Source organism: Mytilus galloprovincialis, chromosome 1, assembly GCF_965363235.1.
Source record: "Mytilus galloprovincialis chromosome 1, xbMytGall1.hap1.1, whole genome shotgun sequence".
In the NCBI taxonomy this organism is placed as follows: Eukaryota; Metazoa; Mollusca; class Bivalvia; order Mytilida; family Mytilidae; genus Mytilus; species Mytilus galloprovincialis.
In genome coordinates, this window is record NC_134838.1 from 119,091,173 (window position 1) to 119,115,426 (window position 24,254).

General features: G+C 32.1%; 2 protein-coding genes across 3 annotated transcripts in view; one reads left to right on the forward strand and one right to left on the reverse strand.

The window, feature by feature from the left end:
- Positions 1–3,497: 3,497 nt before the first annotated feature.
- The window catches only part of LOC143054646 (neuroligin-4, X-linked-like), a 43,790-nt gene continuing 23,033 nt past the window's right edge, over positions 3,498–24,254 (reverse strand). Inside the window, exons 7-11 of one of the 2 annotated variants that reach the window (XM_076227664.1) lie at positions 22,639–22,719; positions 6,727–6,785; positions 5,671–5,809; positions 5,303–5,438; positions 3,498–3,768 (exon numbers count right to left, since the gene is read on the reverse strand). In XM_076227664.1, the coding sequence (XP_076083779.1) occupies positions 3,522–3,768; positions 5,303–5,438; positions 5,671–5,809; positions 6,727–6,785; positions 22,639–22,719 (662 nt within the window). In that variant the 3' untranslated portion in view covers positions 3,498–3,521. The remainder of the gene's footprint in view (positions 3,769–5,302; positions 5,439–5,670; positions 5,810–6,726; positions 6,786–22,638; positions 22,720–24,254) is intronic. The other variant, XM_076227674.1, reaches the window with a different exon arrangement.
- LOC143054638 (uncharacterized) lies at positions 7,476–21,408 on the forward strand. The gene is made up of 9 exons (XM_076227656.1): positions 7,476–8,076; positions 9,380–9,462; positions 10,099–10,176; positions 11,454–11,534; positions 13,863–14,553; positions 15,172–15,392; positions 16,060–16,839; positions 17,883–18,051; positions 19,015–21,408. The coding sequence occupies exons 1-9, from the start codon at positions 7,695–7,697 to the stop codon at positions 19,686–19,688; spliced, it is 3,159 nt and encodes a 1,052-aa protein (XP_076083771.1). The 5' UTR covers positions 7,476–7,694; the 3' UTR covers positions 19,689–21,408.

Consider the following 24,254-nt stretch of genomic DNA (forward strand, 5'->3'; position numbering starts at 1 on the left):
AAAAAACATTAATGACTAGAAGTATATTATTAGATACCGAAATAACACAAAAAACATATACACAACGGTGCGTCGCCCGCACACAGATGGTTCTTGATAGACAAATATGGTTCGACCCAGACACTTTAACTTACAACTTAGAGTCTTTTGAGGTTTCGATTGTTCATATAGCTTCTTTGTTTTGAGATATTTATTTATGTTACCTAAAATTGAAAACGGAAATGGAGAATATGTCAAACAGACAACAACCCACATAAAGGGCAAGTAACAGCCGAAGGCCATCGGAGGGTCTTCAGTGAAGCAAGGAAATCCGCACCCGGAGGTGGGCCTTAGCTTGCCTCTAAATAAAAATGTGTACTAGTTCAGTGAAAATGGACGTCATACTCAACTAGAAGAAAAAACAAACAAGACTAAAAAAGGCCTTCAAATGTTTTAGTTTAAGCGTTCTCAGTTGTATACCCAGAATGTTGATCTGAACGCACGTGTTTAATTTAAAAAATATTAGCCATCGATATGAGATGGTTAGGCGATATTTATAGATTATCGTTGACCATCTCAACGAGATTGATTTTCTCGCTTGAGCCGGGACGGCGAAAACGAGAAAGGCAATCGAGTTGAGATGATCAATGATAATCTGTTTATCGCTATTTTACCTATGACGACGTTGTCAATTTCATGTCAATTTCGTCAGAAACGCCACGTGCATATTAGTTTCTAGCTATAATTTTCCATCTCAAGCGAGTAGATTGATATGAAAAATTATCACAAAAAAAGATGAATAGTAAAATGCACAAATTAGCGATAACATTTCATATTAGCAGTGTTCTTGAAGTTTGCGCTTTCTTGTAAATTGTGTTATTACAATGAAAAAAGAAAAAGATAAAATAACGGGAGAGCTGCAATCGTAACAAAGCTAGTTTAACGTCGTCACATATTCAATTTGTTTCTCATTTTCTAGCTTTTCTGTTTAGTACATGTAGTTCGTAAAAAAAATTCTCGTCTCTCTTTCGTACCTATGTCATTGGGTTTTCCTTGACTAAGTGATTTTTGCCTTTTTAAAATTGCCTCCCTCCTTTGCATGTTTGATAAAGTGAGTGTTTGTGCCGTTCGTGTCTTGCCTAATTTTTACCCGTTCATGATTATAACTCATTGCAAACACTTTAATAGAATTTTAAAGTAGACAATAATTTTTTACGTAAATTATTAACACTCATTTAAAAAAAACGTAGTCATTATTTTGCATAACTAACTATCAGATATAGGTATGCCTGAAGATGAAAAAAACACAAAAAAGTGTCTATCCTATTACCATACAGTATCAAACTATTCGCTGTACAGATCATCCCATATTTTTAAATGAATTTCTCCGAAAAGAACAATTATTTTGACATAGAGTGTTGTTGAAGCTAAAATATGAGATACATTTGTTCTACGAAATTGTAAATAAACTTGGTTTTCAACAAGTTAAAACTCCTCCCGACGTTTCATGGACATCTATCACCGGCTAGGACTCTGTCAGATTGAAGAGAAGGGAAGCCAATTAGGAATCATAATTAGTATTAATATATAGTAGCTACATTATCAGGAATTAGAATCTCAAAATTTACTTCTCAACAACACGTAGATAATAATGAAAGTAGAATTTGACCGTACCTGACTTCACATTAGTTTTTTCCCCCATCGCCCTCGAAGGACCTATATTCGGTGGTGATGCAACACAGTGGTGATTGTTTTAAAAGCTGACATAATAGGAACAGTGCATGTATTTTTTCAAGACGGGTGGTTTTAGCAAATATTTTCCTGAACATAATATATATGATTTATTACAACGAATATAAAAATTCAGCAACAAAAAGCATATAATAAAGCGCACAGACGTTCCAGTTATATTTCATTTGTGCTGGTGTATTAAGGTGGTTTCAGGAATTTGTACTTTCTATTTATATATCCTTTTTTCTTTTATATCATATTCATATTATAATTCGATATAACACTTACAACTCAAACATTTAATTATTTCAGTCAAGACTTGTTAATCTACTTATAATATTGGCAGCATGCTAAAATTAATATCTATTAAGAAATGTTCGTTATCTAGTGAGGGTTTTCGTACATTAAAATATGTTTTCGACCAACTCTTTTTATTGAAAACATGCTTCTATTGAGTAATACATTATTATTGCTTATGATTTGTTGGTTTGCAAAGGCAGTATGATTAATAAAGGATGTAATATCCGATGTCATACATTTACGTCACCTTCAATATTCATTACAACAAATATTGAAGAGTTTTCATGTCCGACTTATAAATGATGCCGAAAAATAAGCTGTAATGTCCTTTTATATTAGATTCATCATTTAAATCAATGTGTTTTGAAAAAAAATCAGCTCTTTGTTCCTCTAACAGACTATCATCTATTCTGTTTGCTAAAGATTACGTCTGTTTGGATTTGTAAGATGACATTTAGTAGTAATTCAGTTAGCCTGATTTACGACTTATAACGCAAGTCTTAGGGGGGGGGGACATCAGTTCCCTTACAAAAAGTAACGTTTTGATTGTACGATATCTATAAATACTTTAGTACCTTAAATCCTTTCATGAAAAGATGTAAATTTTAGATTGAAGTTATTTTAATATTACGAAGAGAAGACAAATATCTAAACTGTGTCAAATTCAGATAATATTTTATACATTTTGCTGCCTCCGAAGGTTTTTTCTGAAAAAGGGCATTATTGTCGATTAGACAGCTTTCCGTCATAAACCAAATCACGTATACGTTGGCGTTTGTATCATCGTACGGACGTTTGGGATGCCATTACACTAGAAAAAAGGTCCTGTGCCAAGTCAAACAATTATTTACTAGCAGGCTCCTGCCTTAGGACAAGAAAACACAGAATGCGCTAGGATTAAACTTGTTAGCAGGAACTCAACCTCCTCTTAACATCGGACAGTGTTGTAACAGCACAGTATCAGAACAAACTATGAAAACCACATCTAAATTCCCTTATTTTGATATCTTGTTTATTTGCTATCTGCTGGTTTGTCATGATCCATGTTATAAATTCGAATTTCAAATCTAAAAATCTTCAAAAAGATACAAATTAAGATGAAATAAAAATTGGTAAACTGGCAAAAACTTATATGACGGAGCAAGACCGAGTGTAATCTTTTTGTTTGGTGTGTTTGAGCTTTTGTTTTTCCCATTTGATAGGGAACCTTCCCGTTTTGAATTTTTCTCAGAGCTCGGTTTTTTGTGAATTTACTTTTAAGTACCAATGCTACAATCATGAATATAAGTTGTAGGTTATCATTGCAATTAACTATTTCCCAAAATAAGTTTACGACAAAATTCTATTAAATTCGGAATCCAGCATACCTGATAAATGCATTCCATAAAGTATTGCCCATTCATAAAAACGTATATACGTCAAATTGACAGCATGACATAAAACAGTTAAACACAAGCGACTTATATTACATTACATACAACAATCTACACATTGCAAATATTTATTTCTATTTATTTTAATAAAATGTAAAGTACTGCTATAAAACTGTAAATCTCAATGTTTGTAAGAATTTCATTTCCTCCATTGCATTCAAAAGTTTGTGTAAACAGATGTTTGTACCAGAATTCTGTTCTCGGTTCTCTGAAATTAGTTTCAAGGGTGATATTTGTTTGTTGATTATAGTAATCAAATCTGTAATATGTTTTCATCGAGGAGTTATACGTTTGAAGTTTTCCTTCTGTTTTAACTGATAAATGTCTGAAATAGAATACAAATAATATTTAAATGTTGCACGTCCTTGTTTTGAGAATTTTTCTCTTTGAACATGGTTCGTTTGGTATTTTCTGTCGTTAAAGGAAAACTTATGGTCAAGTTTTTGTAAGGCAAATTATAAAACAGAACTATTGCAATTTACCAAAAAAAAACAAGTAAAAAGGATATGAACTTATCAAAACAAGTAATATTCGTGTAATTTTGCAATTATACATACAAGCAGTCTTTCATTGATATCTAGTTGAAAATAAACAAACAAAATAGAACGTAAAAATAGCAAAGTTGGTATATTGTATTGTTTATAGTTATAACATAATCAATTGTTATGTAATTAGTTGCTATATTGTGTGTCCCAGATTTTATACCACATTGAATTTAGTGATCTCTTATGAATCGATGTTGCAAACTTCATTGAAGATTTATGAGAGAATGAAATACAATAGGAAAAATCTGAAACACAGTTTTGGAGGTCAAACTGTGTTGTGCAAGAATCTATAAAATATTTTGGGATGCTATGAATAACAAAGAAGCTAAATTCATTCAAGTGTGGACATCACAATATAGCAACTAATTACATAACAATTAATTATGTAATAATTATGTCATAATGAAATTATCACAATTTGAAAGATTAATCATTCTTCTTTCTTTTGGTACCTCATTTATAAAATTTAAAGAAGGATCAGTGGAATTACATCAGTTTAAAGGTGTCTGATTGGGGATGAAAAATCTTTGTATTGTGCTACCTTAATGGGTCATGTGAAATACTTTTATTACGAGTAATAACAGAGTAAGTGTGCTGGAATAACAAATGAGCGTCATCCTATTTCAAAAGTTTAAAATATTAGGTGTATTTCTAACTTGTATTTTTTTAATCGCTTTGTCAATTAAAATTAAGAAAAATTTATAAATTTATTCATGAAAAATTCAAAATAATTCAATACCACCACCTTTTTCTTTTACAAAACAACATTGACGAAAAACTTTACTTGTTGGTAGTTTTAAAGTATTACTACTAAATAAATATTGTGTGTGTGTGATATCTATGAAAATTAGATTTCCACCTCTATTATAAGTCCATCCAGGAAATAATTGAATATATATATTTCAGTGTTTTTTTTAACTTTCGAAAATTCCGTTACATTAGTTGGTAAAAAGCCTTAACGTACATTTAAAGTTTAAAGAGCTAAATTGATAGCTAGATATCTCTCCAATGTCTTTCATGTTCACGCCTAAACGATAAGGTGGCGTCCACGGGGAGATAATTTGATAAAGTAGAATCATGGCTGCTGACTTTTGAAATTATCTAGAAGAAAGGTTCTGATATTAACTATCATAGGACGTTTTCATCTGTTTGTCATAGCGTGACAGTACATATCCTACTACACAAATAAGGCTTTTGCTAAGAATAGTTGCTGTAGTATTATTGCCTTTAAATACATTTTTGATAGTTATACTGTGGCCTAATTATTTGTATTTGCTAAATTAATATCTATATAAATCATATATATATCGTTACCCATTTTTCACGAAATCACTAATTAATGTCATAGTTTCCCGTGCGACTGCAGCATCTCTTGGTGTGTAAGTAAAACCCGGATGTCCAACTAATGGCTGTCCAAAGGCATAGAATAAGTCCCAACCATGCTGAACACCTAGATTACAAAATATAAAACTATTTGCTAAACAAATCTAATAACATTAGTTTTAAGCGATAGCGCATTGAATTATAAAGCTGTATTTATAAGGCTGCGACAAGGAGGTTACGAGTTAAATGAAGATGATGCAATTTGATAAAATACATCTAACCTAAGCATTCATTTGTATCTGTTTACAAGTGCGTGTTTGTCTATCATTTGACAAATCCTAAGAGTATTCATACGTTACCTATATAGTCCGGACCCGATATATTCTGAGAAATATACTCAAAGCTGAGAACATAAACATCTTTCATCCACTGGGAAATCATATCTGCTAGTTTTATCATTGGCATGAAGAAAACGATGTCTGCATTCATGTGTAAATACTGAAACGAAATAATAAGTGTATCTCTAGGTCGTTCAATTAGATTAGGGGGAAATAAAAACAGTCACGTGTTGCTGTCAAAGAACATTAACTAATTCTTTAAAACGACACAATGAACAATGAACTCATATATTTATGTGCGGTTCGCGTATGATTTTTGAAGTATGTAATTTATTCTATTGTGTTTTCACAATAGTTGTAAACCGGTTTTGGCGGTCAGTATATAATGAAAGTTTGCACGAGATTAACTATCGAGGTTTGGGCAATGACCAGTGTCGTACGTTTCTTTTGTATTGAAGTTTAATTTTCATTAAGAATTCTGTTGTTTTAATTTATTGAAGTTGTATGAAAAGAATTAATGTGTGTTTTGTATATATTTTGTAGATGTTTGATTGCTGTCTTTTATCGGTATTGTTGATTGTTTGATGTTTATAAACCGGGATTTGTTTTCGTAGATGCATGGTTTCCGTATTCAAAACATGACCTGTTAATGATGTTTGATATTAGAAATATTGTGATCTCTGGATCTATAGTTATTAAAATTGAGATGATCATTGCGCCTAACAGTACCTAAATATGTATTTAGTTTTCTATTATGCCCTTATAGTATAAAGGTACATATCTAAATGTGCTCAGATATGTATGCTTTACAAAAATCTAGAGAGATTTAGCACATAAATACTTTATGTTCGTTTGAACATAGTGAATTTAGAACATAAGTGTTTTTATTTCGTGAATAACTAGTTTTCGAATTAGTTCATCTAAAAGACATCAGAATTCAATTGCTTTAAACATTAAAATACAAACTTGTATTATACATAAATATCCTACCTTCATCAGCTTTTGGACAAAAATATGAATGATATGATAAAAATAGCTAAATTTAGTGGGAAATTTTTATTAGTAGAATTTACTTACATGGGGAAACTGTGATATGTTGTTCGTCTTCCATTCTTCATAAACTTTTTTAATGTCTCCTATGAAAATTAATATATTGATATGTATATAAGAGTCATTCTCTGTAAGCACCAAAATGACAAGGAAATGGTATGTCATGAAATCAGACAAAACTTGGCTGAATGGTGCATTATAGGCATAAAACAATATTCATATAAAAAAAAATGTTAAAAAAATATGTGTTGCCATGGTAACACATCATATTTAAAAAGACTGTTTTTTTCGATTCAAAATCTGAAAAAAAAACAAAATTTAAACAATCTTAACATAACAGGGAAGTAGTTGTAATTTTATCACTGTTAATAGCCTGAAAGGATTATTATAGTTCTGCACAAATTAAAAAAAATGAAAGCTGTGCATATTTTCGTTTTACTGTATCAGCCTGTGGAACTCTGGGAAAATACACTAGTTTTCAAATTTAACATTTTCAGCAATTTTCAAAACAAATTAAAAAAAAATTGGACAACAGATCTGTAGGATTTTTTAGGGATAAATCTTGAAGATATTGTTTTCAACGTATGTTAAATTATAGAGAGGTGATATTTAAAATAAAAAAGTTAAATGCATTGCTTTGGCCCTATATTTGCATATAATTTGTTTAAAAAAATGGTGACGTTTTTGTGATTTGAAATAAATATTCTTTTCAAATGCTGCACTAGAGTACTTTTTTTAATGTAATATTTAATATAAATAAAAATAAGTATCTTTGTTTACTGCATATAGCTGTCTATAAGTACAGCTAGTGCTAACATCAATATTTATTCCAACATAGCTATAAAGTTATCTCCCTTGTTAAGAACTCTTCCTATTGTGAGGTAACAAATAAACAAGATGTCAGCAGACAACAAGATGTAAACAACCATCATCTTAACTTTATAGTAGATTCAAGGCTTTGTGATCGACAAATAATGATTCAGGGTGATTGAAAAATGACTTTCTGCCAGTTTGGATCGTTATCCAAAGAATTTATCAGATGTTCTGAAGACTTTTTCCATTTAAAAACATGTTCATATGATGACATTATTATTGTGCTTACTGAAGCTGGTATTTTACCACAAAATGTGTTAGCTAATACCTATTCTATTTGTTCGTCACATTTCAATAACTTCCTTAAACTAAATGAAAAGAAAAGAAATAGACTTCTTTGCCTGGTACCATCTCACATTAGTACACATCCAGAAATAGACCACACCCATTCGTCAGAAGTTGTTAGACACAATGAGAAGAAGAGAAAAAGAAGCAAATGTATTCACATTGATGATGTAACAACTTTATTCAGAAAAACTGGTGTTGTTCTGCCAGTAGGAACACGTAAGTCAATGTACTTTTGTATATGGGTGGGCAAAATGGTGGGTGTGGGGGATATATGTCCAATTGTAAAACTCAATTTTTAAAGGGGTGCTATGCCTTTGTATCTGACAAATATCCAATACCTTGAAGACATATTAAGTTGAACAACAACAAAAAACATACTTAAATCCACAAAGATATTTTAAAGTCGATATTTGCCAGATAACACATTTATTTTATTGAAAAAATAGGCATATTCCACATATATTTTACATAGGTGCCGAAATGACTAAATTAAGGGCCGTATTAACCAGGTGCCGATTTGACTAGGTGCCGATTTAACCAGGTGCCAATTTGACTAGAATTACATTTGGATATTCTCAATGGGGACAGGTTCTAGTTTAAGAAAACAGATATTTTTATTCTTCTTTAGTTTAAGTATCCATGCAGTCTTCACAAAGGCCCAGCAGCCCAGGCAAGTAAAACTGTTTTTGGGCCTATGAAAATCATTTCTACAGGTCAACATAATCTAACTAAATTTGTCCCACAATTTAGCCCTGGGCCTGTAGATTTAAAAGTTCATCCTGAAGTCAAAGTATCACAATAAATTATTTTCTTTATTGTGTAAGTTAATTAGTTTCAAATAATCTTTAGGCAGAAATTATTTTTGCTTTTAATAAAGTTGGACCATTTATTTCCCAAATCCCCTTGAACCCTCTCTCCCTTACCTCCTAGAATATCAAAGTCATCAGGCATCTATAGTAAAACTATAACAAATAATGTACACTATGACAAGACTATCACTCCCCTATCACTATTTCTTATGTTAGAGGTCAATGGGTACAGAAACCCAGTAACACAAGAAAGACAATTAGACATTTCAATTACAATTAAAAAAGTAAAAGGGGACAAGATTTAAATCTAAAGTTACTTCAATTATAACTGAACTTATAGCATGTATAGAAACATGATTTATAAAAATCAAAGTGAATTAATAATGAAAATCTCACTTGCCACAACTACTCAAACAGAAGTCTGATTTTCATGTACATGATGACAAAATTTATCAAACATTTTGCATATATATATATGATGATGATGGTGTTTTATAAAAATATTTAAACTTGAAGTTTGAAATTATTGTTTTTGAATAAATTCATGTCTGTACTTGAAAAGTGATTAAGCTCAACTGTATATCAATACAATGCTAGATAATATTTTAGATAAAATATTCTTTATAGTTAACAATATATATTCTACAAACATACACCAGGCAGATTATGTTACTTATAATATTTTGACTTATCTAATTTTACATTTGTAGCTGTCTGTATTAGCTGCAGAAAAGAATTTACAAGAAAAGAACTAGATGATGATATATATACATATGAGGAATGTTCATCAAAGGTACCAAAATAAGACCAGTTTGCAACAAAAATATATAGGATAAATTTAATTTTTCAAAAGTTTATATTTGATTTTTTTGCAATCATTTTATCTATACATGTTGAAGGCCGTACATTAACTTATAACGGTTTACTTTTATAAATTGTTATTTGGATGGAGGGTTGTCTCAATGGCACTCACACCACATCTTCCTACATCTATACAAATATGTTAAATTGAATGTGTCTAGTAAGAATGATTTTATAAATGTAGATGTCATATACTGATAAAAATCTCATTTATAGTACAGATATGATAAATTAACACATTTAATGAAGCATAATCTTCATCTTTGGTTAAAAGGGTCTTAACTACTGTCAGACATGTCAGATTTCTGTCTGTCTGTCTGTCTGTCTGTCTGTCTGTCTGTCTGTCTGTCTGTCTGTCTGTCTCTGTCTTTCTGTCTGTCTGTCTGTCTGTCTGTCTGTCTGTCTGTCTGTGTCTCTGTCTGTCTGTCTGTCTGTCTGTCTGTCGGCAGAAACAGACAGTCTGTCTCTGTTTCTGTCTGTCTCTGTCTTTCTGTTTGTCTGTCTCTGTCTTTCTGTCTGTCTGTCTGTCTGTCTGATTGTAGTATTCAAGTATGCTTTCTATTTTTAGGTTAAAGACAGTTCAATACATTGTATGGATACTTTGATTGAGAGCCAAAATACAATTGAGACACAAACAGATGGAATTGTAAGTACTACAAAACTTGTATAGTCTTTATGGAAATTTGATTTTATGCTCAATTATGATAGAATAATTCAAATTTGGTATATGGCATATTAGATATGAAAGCGGTCTGTTTAACATGTCTAATATTGGAATTTCATCATTTTGATAGTTTTTATAAAAAATTGGTTGGATCAAGATTTCATGTATGAATGCATATAGTTTTATAGATATGTTGATATTTTATTTTCACAATTGCATGAGCACATTACCTCTGAAACAAATTTCTGGTGTCAACAACATAATTATTTTTCATTTTGATCTTTTTTAACAGATTGTAGTTAACATGTTATAGTTTTATAATATAATAAATTGCTTTGCTGAGCGCAGCCCGATACAACCGCAGATGTTAAACCCTGAACAGTTGGGTGAAATTTGGACACACTATTCAAGCTTAATATACTGTCTAAATTTGGATTGTGATCAAATTTTTTACATAGTATAGGTTTCTGACACAAAAAAAAATGTCAAGATCTAACAAATCTATTGTGCAATACTGTACAATTAAAGATTCTTCTTGAAAATTTCAAAAAAAATTTTAGACCCCCCCCCCCCCCCTCCAACTATTGAATCCCCACTTGGAGCAATTAACCCCACACTGAATCCCAGCCTTTCCTTTGTAGTATGGGACCTTGAAGTACAATTTCAGAGAGATTCACACAAATAATTGTCTCGAAACTCGAAAAATGTTTGTTTTTGGCCCTGTTTTACACCTAATTCCTGCATGAATTGAGCAATTACCTCCTAACCTGATCCAGGCCTTCCTTTTGTGATATGGAATCTTGTACATGGTACAATGTCAAAGAGATCCATTATCCTACACACAAGTTATTGTCCAGAAACTACAAAAATGCTTTCTTTTTGTAATATTGAACCTTCTTAGATTTCATATAGATCATTGACAAACTAAAGTTATTGTTTGTAAACCAACAAAGACGAAGAGGACGATGCAGACAACGAAGCAGAAGACGACATCATACCATTATAAGATCCCAAAAATTTGTTTGCGATCGTATAAAAACTAAGGATATAGGGTATCCATCCATAACAAAAAATCAGTAGACACACTATAACAAATAAACACAAAAAGCAAAAGAACAGCACTGCATTGTTGTTATTCATCTAAAATTCACAGTAAGGCCCATCAACAGAATGTGCAAGTTAAAAAAATATAATCCTCTCAGATTTACTGTTGCCTTGTGCCTTGTGGTGAATTTAATCTTTATATGATTTACTTACAGACCCATGAGACATGTCAAATGGAGTATGATGGAAGTAATATTTTTTCAGATTCAGAAACAATTGAACAGCAATCTACACAGGTATAAAATTTTATAACTCTTTTATGATATCATTTATTGTTCAGTTAAGCTGAATCATTATAACACCGCTTTAATAAAGAGGGGTATACTTTTTTACCTCTGTCTGGCCATCTGTCCCTCTGTCCTATGAATATTTTTCATCGCTCCTTTTTCAGGAATTACATAAGAAGGATTTTTGAAATTTGGTTTTAGAGTTTATATATGTCAGCTATACCGTTTGATGTGTTTTCAGTTTCATCACTCCACGACTTCCTGCTTCCTAAATACTTACATGATTTTACACATGAGTAGCTAACTTGTAAATTTCTGTCATTTTTAGCTCAGCTTTTCTCATTACTTGGCGTCCGTCGTCCGTCGTCTGTCGTCCGTCTTCCGTCGTCCGTAAACTTTTACAAAAATCTTCTCCTCTGAAACTACTGGGCCAAAGTCTACCAAACTTGGCCACAATCATCCTTGGGGTATCTAGTTTAAAAAATGTGTGGCGTGACCCGTCAAACCAACCAAGATGGCCACCATGGCTAAAAATAGAACATAGGGGTAAAATGCAGTTTTTGGCTTATAACTCAAAAACCAAAGCATTTAGAGCAAATCTGACATAGGGTAAAATGGTTGATCAGGTGAAGATCTATCTGCCTTGAAATTTTCAGACGAATAGGACAACCTGTTGTTGGGTTACTGCTTGTGAAATGGTTATTTTAAGGAAATTTTGCAGTTTTTGGTTATTATCTTGAATACTATTATAGATAGGGATAAACTGTAAGCAACAATAATGTTCAGCAAAGTAAGACCTACAAATAAGTCAACATGACCAAAATTGTCAGTTGACCCCTTAAGGAGTTATTGCCCTTTATAGTCAATTTTTAACAACTTTTCGTCATTTTTTGTAACTTTTCTAAAAATCTTCTTCTCCAAAACTACTTTGCCAAATTTAACCAAACTTGGCCACAAATTATTATCATTGTGGTTTATAGTTTAAAATGTTTCCGATGACCCAGCCTGCCAAACAAAATGGCCGACATGGCTAAAATTAAAACATAGTGGTAAAATGCAGTTTTTGCTTTATATCTTTGAAACTAAGACATTTAGGGCAAATCTTTCAAGATTTAAATGTCCATCAGAATAAGATATATCCCCTCACAAATTTTGAGTTGAATCGGACAACCTGTTGTTGGGTTGCTGCCCTAAAATTGGTGATTTTAAGGAAATTTTGCAGTTTTTGGTTATTATCTTGAATACTATTATAGATAGAGATAAACTGTAAACAGCAATAATGTTCAGCAAAGTAAGATCTACAAATAAGTCAGCATGATCAAAATTGTTAGAGGACCCCTTAAGGAGTTATTGCCCTTTATAGTCAATATTGAACAACTTTTCGTCATTTTTGTAACTTGTATAAAAATCTTTTCTAAAACGACTTGGCCAAATTTAACCAAACTTGGCCACAATCATAATACTAGGGTATCTATTTTTTTAAAAAGTGTCTAATGACCCTGCCTACCAACGAAGATGGCCGACATAAGTAAACACATTAACAGGTGAGCGACACAGGCTCTTGAGAGCCTCTAGTTTTTAAGTTGGGGTTTATTTTTTTACTTTTGTCTGTCTGTCTGTCAGTCCGTCCCTCCGTCCCATGAATATTTATCGTCTCATCTGTCTCAAGAACTTAGACCAAAATTTTTTCCTCTAGTCACATTCAATTTGCCATGTCAGAAGTTTTCCCACACATCAGACAACCTGTTGTTGGGTTGCTGCCCATAAATTAGAAATTTTGCAGTGTTTGATCAAGTTGGTTATCAACTTAAATTATCATTGAAACCTTAGCAAAGATCTTCTACTCTGAAAATACAAATTAAACCACAGTTGGCCTAAAAAAAATTAAGGGTATCTAGAACCTCTATGTTTATGTAAAATTAACATTTTGTGTTGCTCATATACTCATCCTTGTTTATGCATCAAACTAGCTGCTGAATGTTGGGCTTAATATAAAATTTCTCTTTGTTTTTTCCAGATCCCTGCATATAAAATTAGCACTACTATCTTTTCATAAGAAGAATAATTTCTCTATATATACCTACGCAATACATGCAATAAGAATAATATACAAGTAGACAACAGGGAACACAGCTATTTTTTTTTCATCATTTAATTTGTTAACCTAAGCTTAAGTTTTTACAGACTTTTGCTTGACTATTCACCATAGTGAGTTTGTAGATCAGACCTGATACTGAATATCAATATTGATACAATGAGTAAAGAATACTGTATTATTTGACCATTAATTTGTCGTATTTATTTTATGAACCTAAATGATGAACATTTTTTTTACAGGAATCACAGGCCAGTTACCAAAGAGAAGAGGCACTTCAGTATTTAAATCGCTTTTTAGAAGTTAATGGCAGCAAAACTATTTCCAGCCTTCCATCAAAGTCCTGGTTTGAACTATCCAAGAAATCTCAATACTTGTATGTTGATAGACTACAAAATATTATTGACTGTGTCATAGGATGTTTTTTCCCTGAGAATTTTAGTGATGTCTCACAGCAGATTTTTCTGTCAAACTCAACTGCGAAGGTCTCTTCTGAAGAAATTATCAAACCTCTTGCAACGTTATCAACAATTGCTGAGTTTTACCAGAAATCAGAATCTTGGCAGCATAGAAGACAATTATTATCAATGCTTTCATTGTTTATGACTTACCAAGAAGTATTGCAACTTATCCCTGACTTAACAGAGTTTAAATACTACACTTCCAAAAAACATGGAGAGAAATTTGGCTATGGGCTGCCTGTACCACAAGCAGAAACACACAGACAAAAAATGGATCCAATGAAATTGGACAGCTTCTTAGAATTCATAACATCACCACATATTATCAGAGATCTACCATATGGTGAAAAGAAATTGAAATTATCTGATGGAACAGTTCAAAATGTGCCAAACCTGATTCGATGCATGGGCTCATCAGATATCATTCAACAGTATAAACTATATTGTGAAGAAAACACTATTATCCCATTAGGTAAGAATAAAATCAAGAAGTTTCAAGTAGCCTCTTCCTTCTGCTGTTGTCTATTCTATGGTCGGGTTGTTGTCTTTTTGACACATTCCCCATTTCCATTCTCAATTTTATCTTATATAATATTGCATACTTGTTACAAAAAATCCTTTTTTTTTTTGTTATGTGTCTTACCTTGATGTATTAAAAAAAGAAAGACTTAGATATGCTAGTCAAGGTCTATCGATTTTAAAACTTTTCCTTATATTACATGTATTAATTTGTGATTAGGATAGTTTATGGGGAAACCACTAGTCACTGATAGGTAAAAGTTATTTGGTATACATAAATGTATTATGATTTTCTCTTTTGTTGTCTAAGAGTTCATAATGAAGTTACAGTACTTTGTTTATGAAAAAAAAAAATTCTTTTACCATTTCCAAAAATAAATCAAGATTGCTTTCACAAAAAAGTATATTAACTGAATGATAGAGTCATATTCATTATAAGATCCCACCTCAATTTAAATGACTTTTTCTAGTGTTATCATAGAGTTACAGAACTTTGTTTTGTTGAAAATGTGGTTTTAAAATCAAACTCAGCTGTATGAATATGAATATTGATTTTACTTCTTTATTGCAGGTGAAAGTACAATGTACAAAATTTTATCAGAATGTACAGCTACCATCCGACAAAGCTTTGAAGGTGTTGACTATTTTGTGGCTGAAGGCGGGAGGGCTTTTGCTACCCTAGAGGCTGTAGCTAAAGAATTACACAGTCTTGATCTGATGACTCAAACTGAATTCAGTGATATCAACAAACTGTTGGTGCAGTCAAGAAGATACATGAAGGCAGATTTTAGGGTATGTGTGAATATTTAGTACTCTGAATATATATACATGCAGTTTTTCCTTTCTATTTTCATTTCGTCTGACAGTAAAACACAATTTTAAAATTTATTATATGCGCATCTATGTAGGAACAGTGTATTGTTGTGCATCTATCTGTCCATCCATCTGCATCTACATAATGTAGCTATCAAGGAAATCTCAACACTTTATTTTTATTTGATTGTAATACCCTATTTGTTTTAGGAGTTATTGCCCTTTGCACTGTGATGGGTAGGGTCCAGTAAAACACTGTTCTTTATTTAAAATAGAAGGTATTGATACAATTATTTTTTTAAATAAAAAGTAGCAATACTTTATATAGTCATAGGTCAATGAAGTCTATAAGCCTAGATAAAATAAGGAAAAATAAAATAAGAAAAAAAATGACACTTTCCTGTAAGTTTGTATGAACAATATAACAAACTACAATTATTGCATATATATAATGTCAACCTCTTGGTGTTAAATTCCATGCAACACTAAACTTGACTTGTGAGTGATGTCCGGACATTAAAACAAGATTTAATAATGTAAATTCCAAAAACAGTAAAAAGTAAAATACCAAATACTTGTAAATGGAAGATATTTTTTTTAGAAAGCATGGTATATCTTATACTATATATTGCTGTTTTAATTTCAGGTCCATGTTGCTCAGTCATGCCAAGTTGCAGACCATTGTCTTACATATGGAGGAAGCGATCCCAAAAATGAAAATTTTAAATCTGAATGCAATCATTCACATACACATATTTGTGAGTCATGTGAGCAGCTGAAAGAAATCATAACAGCGATGACAAAAATAGTAACCAACACTACTGAACATGAGGATGCAGCAAATGATATGAGATTTAAAATCAACCAGGCAGCACAAAGTATCATTAACTTGAAGAAACATCTTGTTAGGTGTCAAATACAAGACCAAGCCAAAAATGACACATTTGAACAAATGAAGGAAAATGAAGTCTTCATAGTTTGCGATTGGGCTATGAAATTTTTGCCCAGAAAATTTAGAGAAGATCAGTGTGACTGGTTTGCAAAGAGGGGGATTCCATGGCATTTGTCAATAGCATTTAAGAAAATTGATAATTCTCTACACTCTCTTGGATTCATCCATATATTTTCAAACCAGACCTCACAGGATAGTCACACTACCAGTGGCATAATACAGGATGTCATCACATCAATCCAAGATGATAACCAGAGCACAAAGTTTCATCTTTGGTCTGACAATGCTGCCTGTTACAAATCCTCGGAAATGATGGCACAACTCTTTAACTTGGGCAGTGTACAAACCTACAACTTTTGTGAGGCACAGAATGGCAAAGGCCCCTGTGATAGGACAGCAGCAACTGTTAAATCAGCAATAAGAAGATACATCAACCAAGGAAATGATGTTGTAACTGCCAATCACATGAAAGAGGTAAGAACTTTTCTTTTAATGTATTACACATTTATGTACCTATAAAACATCATTAAAGTGCATGTAGGTGATTAGATTTGGTGTTAAATTCAACAAAATAATATTAACAAGAATAACAACTTTTAAAAACTGTATTTAATTTGGCAACATCATTACACTGCTACATTAATCAGAAGTAATTTCAAAATTCAAAACTAGAATTATCCCAAATACTTTTGATTTTATTCCTAATGAACTAGGTCATGTACATGTAGGTGAGTTACTTGAAATTACTTTGTCAACACATTCAGTACTGCTTTTTTTCTAATGATGATATTTTTATATGAGAGAATGGTATTATAAATTAAAACAAGTCTATTACAAATGCTTTTTTAAATCATCATTGATTCCTTTCTACTAAAATATATATAAACAAGAATGTGTATACAGATACCCCATTCATTTTCTATGTTCATTATACTGTGAAATTGGGGTCAAAATTATAATTTTGCATAAAAATTAGAACGATTATTACATAGAACATACATGTATAAAAATGAAGATGTGGTATGAATGCCAATGAGACAACTCTCCACAACAGGACAAAATGACACAGAAATTAACAACTATAGGTCACCGTACGGCCTACAACAAGAGCAAAGCCCATACCGCATAGTCAGCTATATATAGTAGACTTTAGTTTTAAGTCTACTGGATTCAACTTCCTCAAATCTACCTTCACCTAAAACTGTAACCAAAAACATTAACTTGAAGCAGGACATTAACGGAGGAATGAAAGAACGAAAGAATGGACAGACAAAGGGACGCACAAAGGGACGCACAAACGTAAAAACATAATGGTCCTAAATGGGGCATATAAATGGGGCATAAAAAGTGTATAATATTTTGATTAAAAAATATAAATCTGTTTTAGATTTTTGTAAATGACAGCAATTTCATAGTTTAAAACCAAAAGCTTTCAATTGTTCATGGTCACAAGATATTGATTATCAATGCAAAATTATCCAAATTAGCAATCAATATATTGTTGTTGTTTTTTTCAGGCCATTGACAAGTCAATGAAGAATGTTAGATACAGAATAAAAGTGGTAGACAATATGACAGCAAAACCTAAAAGTGTGGACCGTGTCATTCCATCAATATCAAGTTATTCAAACTTCACCTTTGAGAGGAATGGAATCAGAGTATGGAAGGCATACAATATTGGCCAAGGTATGTGTTATAAATTGACAATTTTTGTGAATGCAGAGGTTGATGAAGATTTAGTTCTATATAATGCTCTGCAATTAAGTTATAGTTTCAAAGAAAGAAATTTTAAATTATATATATATATATATATATATATATAAAAGACTAAATCTTTCATAGAAGTTAATTTCCACCTGTTGCTCTACACCAAAATTACACCTGTTGAAGAATTATCAATCGTGCCTCTGTCCTAAACTTTTGAATTCAAAACTTACTAAAAAATAATGACCAGCAGCTTCATCATGAACTTTAGAACAAAATTGGGCTAAAAGCTAACACTTGTATACATGTAGTTTTTACCATCAAAAGCACAATGGCATGTCGAAACTAAGGAGTACGCCGCCATCTTGACTTGCTAAAAACCATTAATGTCCAAAAAATGCAACAGAATCTAAAATGAAATATCACCTACCTCAAAAACTTCATTTTAATTAGATTTTATCCGAATTGAAAATTTTCATTCGTGTGACATACATCATGTTTTGCCATGACGTAAATTCGCCAAATCCTTCATGAAATTTCGCGGAATTGTAATAAAATTTTAATTTTATACATTTTTGAAGCTTTAGGGCATTTTTTTTGTTTTTTTGTTATACATGCATTACAATAGAAACACCTGTGATGCAATTGTTTTATAATCTCAATTTGCTGAAAATCCCAGTATCCTTGCAAGAATGTGTACTGCGCATGCATAGATTACAAAAGTAGTTTTGGAAACATGGTTTATCGAAGTGTAAACCAAGAGAAAAATTCTAATTGACCAATCCAATTCAAGTTTTTATAGATATGCAAATGACATTAGAATTTTTGTATGATTAAAACAGGTTTTTAAAGAAATTTATTGGTGCATATTTACTAGATTAAATCACCAATTAGCACATACAAGTCTGAATATGTGAGTTAAAGTTTGTTTTTTTTTCTTTCTAGGATGTCTTATTTCAAACATATCTACAGTAGAGTCAATACAACTCCAAGTGATAGAAGATTCAGGTCACATACATTTCCATCAACTGAAACAGAAGATGAATATACCTGAAACAGATTCAGAAGATGTGGTGGTTTGCTCAACTGAGGGTTGCACAAAAACATTTGCAACCAATGAAGAATTAACGAATCACTTATATTCAGAAAAATGTACACTTGTATTTGATCAAAAATCTAGTTGCAGCTCTGATATATCCAAAGTCAAATACCTTGAAAAGGTTGCTGAATCAAGTGTGAATAAACAACTAATGATCATGCCATCTGCAACTAAACTATCAACATCTGATTCTGAATTGGACATGGGTTGGGCGTTGAAAGATGAAAGAAAAAATAAGAGGTTTAATAAAAATCAAACAGATTATCTTCATGAAAAATTCCATAAAGGACAAAAAAGTGGTAGAAAAGAAGACCCATACAGTGTGTCTGAAGCAATGTTGCTTGAAAAAAATGAAGATGGTTCTAGGCGTTTCCATTATAGTGAAATACTCTCAGTCCAACAAATTACCAGTTATTTTTCCCGGTTATGTAGAAAGTTGAAGCTTGATGAATCCGGTTCTGACGCAGCCAGGGAGGAAACCATCAGCAATTTGACTCAGCAAATCAATTCAGACAATTAACTCTATTTATTGTGTTATATATATTGTTATATAAGTTCATTTCTCTGTGAGAGCCTCTACACAGAATTAAAGAGAGCTATTTTTTTCATCCTGTAAAGAACCTCTGTAAGAATTGAAACCAAACTTAAGTGTGTAATTTGTTAATATCAAGGTCTTGATCAATGTATAATAATTATCATCAATTTGATGCTAATCAGAATTCCAAAGTGGCAACTCAAAAAATCAAACTCTATATTTTTTTTCCATTATTAATCAATCAATCTACTAAAGGGGTTAAGGATATTTGTTTGTCATGTTTTAGTATTTTTGTTATATTTTTTTTAAATTCTCTGCTTTTATCCATTTGAATGCCTTGAAAAATTTTGCCTATGGACCCCATTTTTCTTTTCATAAATCTTTTACATATACAATTATAAGCCATTGTTATTGAGAGCTTAAACTGGTCAAGTATAAAGCTATGAAAAATCAAGAGATAACTTTTTCCTGCCAAATTTCAATGGCTAATACTTCGAAAACAAGCACATTGATCCCTATTTTTTTTTTTATTCATCAATTAATCCCTATTAATTTAGACTAGTGTTATAGAAAGCTCTTTATTTTGAAACTGAACAGCGAACTTTCTTAACATTTAATACAGAATTCCCGTTAACAACTGAGTTATATAATGCAACATTGGTAATTGGTCCTTGGCCAGAAGGTCACATACATTAGTCTGATGCTGTAAAAGAACAGGGTATCAATGTCTGAATGTTCCATATTATCAATACAGGGCTGATATTGTAAAATTCTTGCCCCTATTCGAATTTTGTAAAATCAGGAAAAGGGGGAGGGGTGGGTGTTGTTGAGAGTTGGTTGTTTTTGGTGAACTGATTTTTTTGTTTACATGTATTATCTTAATTCATGCATGTTTAAAATAATTTCACACTGTCATGTTGTTTTTAATAATCTTATGCAAAGCGATATATGATCTCTATTGATTTCATGCTAAAAATAGTCTATTTATAGACAAATTATGTTTCCATGGCAACCACATAAAATGATAAAAACTGAAAAAGTGTTGTTTATTTCTCTCAAAAGGCTGTTCATAAGATTTCTTTTGGAAAGTTTGTCTTAATTTCTCTTATGCAGTTTGGTTATATACCGTTTATGTATCACTGCATGTATGTAGATTTTGTCAAATATCAGGATTTAGAGCAATTTTCAAATTAAAAAAAAAAAAATACCAAAAATATCACCTCTCTAATTTTTTGATATTGTGATGTTAACTAATGGAACTTCATTGTCAAATAGTTTCAATAAGGTCTGTTGTCCAGTTTTTTGTTGTTAGACTCTTAAAAAAGGCTGAAAAATCACTTTTTTAGCTGTATGACAAAAGTGCGAAATGACTACTTTATATGCATGCCACTGCATGTCTAGAAATTAGTTTTAATCTTTAATACTTTAGTTATATAAAGTTAAAGTGTGATAGATTTGAACAGAATAAGCTTCATTATAGCAAGTTTTTTGTATTTTGCAATATGAAGTGCTGAAAATCTGAAAAAAATCATGTTTTTCCAATGAAAAATGGCTCAAAATGAGGGTAATCAGTTTCCATGGCAACCAGATTTTTTTTTCGACTTTTTTTATTTTTTCCACAATAAGACATCTTAAAGAAGTCTTGATACAAAATTTCATTAAAATCTGTGACTATGCGTTTCTTGATTTTTCCAAATACTTTGATATTTATAGAGAACGACTCATAATGTGTTACGTGATAATTGTGAGATGACATAAAAATCAAGAAGCAAATACTAAATCTCTTGTTCTACAATTAAGAATTATAATGAAGAAATGAACATGTATGTTACGGCCAAAAATGTTGCAAAGTAAAATGATGTGTCTTCCACATTGAATTCCGTATCACACATGCATAGTATTAACCTTTTTATCAACTAAATAACATGAACTGATGAGTGATTTTCTGGAACATGTAATTATAGATTGTCGCTGATCATCTCGACGAGATTATTTTTTTCGCTTGAGCCGGTACAGTGAAAGTGAAAAAAAGCAATCGAGTTGAGATGATTAATGATAATCTGTGTATCGCTATTTTACCTTTTTGCGTTGTCCTTTTCATGACAAGTTCATTGACAACGCCACGTGCCCCCTTAGTGTCAAGCGATGATTTTCATATCACTGGACTCCGCTGAGAAAGGAAATTATCAGTCAGCAAGATCAAAGCAACATTTCGTAAAATAGCGATAATAATGCTTAGTTTCAAAGGAAAAAATCAGAAATCACAAGTAGACGAGAAACAGACACACCATGGACTGATAGAAACTCGTCAAAAAGAATTACAATAGTATATTAAGCACAACATAAAAACTAAAGACTGACCAGTTCAAACTTGGTGAAACCAGTTGTCATGAATGAGCAGAACCTATACAACGAGTTGGACCCATCGTGTCGTTAATGATTATTAAAATTATGTTAAAAGTCTTATTCGGTTATGACACGACCTAGGAAGAAAGAACGTGATTGTGGTTCTGACGCTTAGAAAATATTCGTGATCATCTCTGTCATTGAAATTCTATAACGGTCATTCAAACCTGCCTGCGTTGTAAATTCTACAGAGGAATATGATTTTACAACTTTACCAACAGGAATTAGAATCCCTCCTTTTCTCATTAATATGAAATGAGTATGTTTTTGTATCTTACATATATACCTCATATGATGATTATGTTTATTTTAGTATCTCAAAACTTACTATAAAATCACTTGTATAATTCGTGTTCCTCTTCCTATTGTGAATTTTCGACTGTCGTGAAGTTGAGTGATTTTCGTTTTACTCATATAAAAATGTATTACTATCATGTCTTTGTAGTGTAATTTTATGCATTTTTTTTTTTTTATTATAGTCAACGAAATGAAAAATACATTTTGAACAGTTTTAATACGTTTTACTTACGTTCAAATGTCTTTGGAAACATATGTTTGTGCTGTTCCAAAAAGACATCTATACTTTTGTATCTATAATACTCTGATATATCTGAAAATACATATTTGTATACTTGTTTAAGCCCCAGTCCCACTAGACCACGATCGCACCGCACACACCGCGATCTAAATGAAATTCAGATCATGGTGAGGTAAAATGTAAATTTTCATTGCTTTCACGATGTGTACCGGGCCACGTCCACTTGTATTTTTATCCATCTGATGAGTTAAGCCTTTTTCAACTGATTTTTATAGTTCGTTCTTATGTTGTACTGTTATACCACTGTCCCAGGTTAGGGGGAGGGCTGGGATCCCGCTAACATGTTTAACCCCGCCACATTATTTATGTATATGTCTGTCCCAAGTCAGGAGCCTGTAATTCAGTGGTTGTCGTTTGTTTGTGTGTTACATATTTGTTTTTCGTTCATTTTTTTTACATAAATAAGGCCGTTAGTTTTCTCGTTTGAATTATTTTACATTGTCTTATCGCTGACTATGCGGTATGGGCTTTACTTATTGTTGAAGGCCGTACGGTGACCTATAGTTGTTAATGTCTGTGTCATTTTGGTCTTTTGTGGATAGTTGTCTCATTGGCAATCATACCACATCTTTTTTTTTATACGATGCTACTACGTCCTCATTACGCTTCGACAACGATCCCGCTACGATTATACCACGTTCTCACCACGCTTATAATGCAACCTCACTGCGATTATCACGATCTCTCTACGCTTATTCTGCGACCTCACTGCGATTATCACGCTCTCTCTACGCAAATCACGTCCTCACTACGATTATACCACGATTTAAACGATTGTAACACGATCTTACCACGCTTCTACTGAGATCATAGCTCGCTCTTACCACGACCATACTACTATAATACTGCGATCTTACTACGCTCTCATCAATAACGTCAACATCACGTTTCATATAAATAATGTCTCATTCCTTCTATTTATCATTGATACGTTCAGTTTCTCGGAAACAACGCAATCATGCAACCAAAATCTACTTAAGGGTAAGGGTAGTCTTGAGGTAGAAGCAGAGGGAGATAGGATAGTAACGAACGAATCATGATCCAGAAGATATATGTCGGACCAACCAATCCAACCTGAATCACAACTTATTGCTGGTCCATCAAGATCAAATGATGATGCTTTAGTGAACGATAATACAGGTAACACAGATGTGCGTGTCGAGAATGATTAAGCTGTTGGAGATAAAGTACAAGAGGTCCAAACTACATACAGACAAACAAAAGCTGGAGAGCTTTTGTAAATTTTATATGACACGGACAATAAGCATGATGATCGTAGTATGAATGTAGTCAGGTCGTAAGAACAGCGTGATAAGGACAATATGGGCGTGCTTAAATCGTACTATGGTCTTGAACAGCGTAATATAAGCGTGGTTTAAACGTTGGTTAGTTGTAGTGGAAGCGTGTTTGGGTCGCGGTAAGAATGTGATGGTCGTAGTTAGGTCGTAGTAAAGTCACTGTGATATCGTAACTCAGTCTCCCCGACTAGAGACGCGCTTTCGCTACGCTGTCGCTACGATGGTAAAGCGACCTTTGCGATCTTACCA

What these genes read in the sequence shown, in the direction of transcription:
- LOC143054638 (XM_076227656.1), top strand. Translation starts at nt 7,695, where the DNA reads ATGACTTTCTGCCAGTTTGGATCGTTATCCAAAGAATTTATCAGATGT. An exon ending in TGTTCTGCCAGTAGGAACAC is followed by an intron (nt 8,077 to 9,379) that starts GTAAGTCAATGT and finishes TTACATTTGTAG; the next exon opens with CTGTCTGTATTAGCTGCAGA. An exon ending in CTGCCAATCACATGAAAGAG is followed by an intron (nt 16,840 to 17,882) that starts GTAAGAACTTTT and finishes TGTTTTTTTCAG; the next exon opens with GCCATTGACAAGTCAATGAA.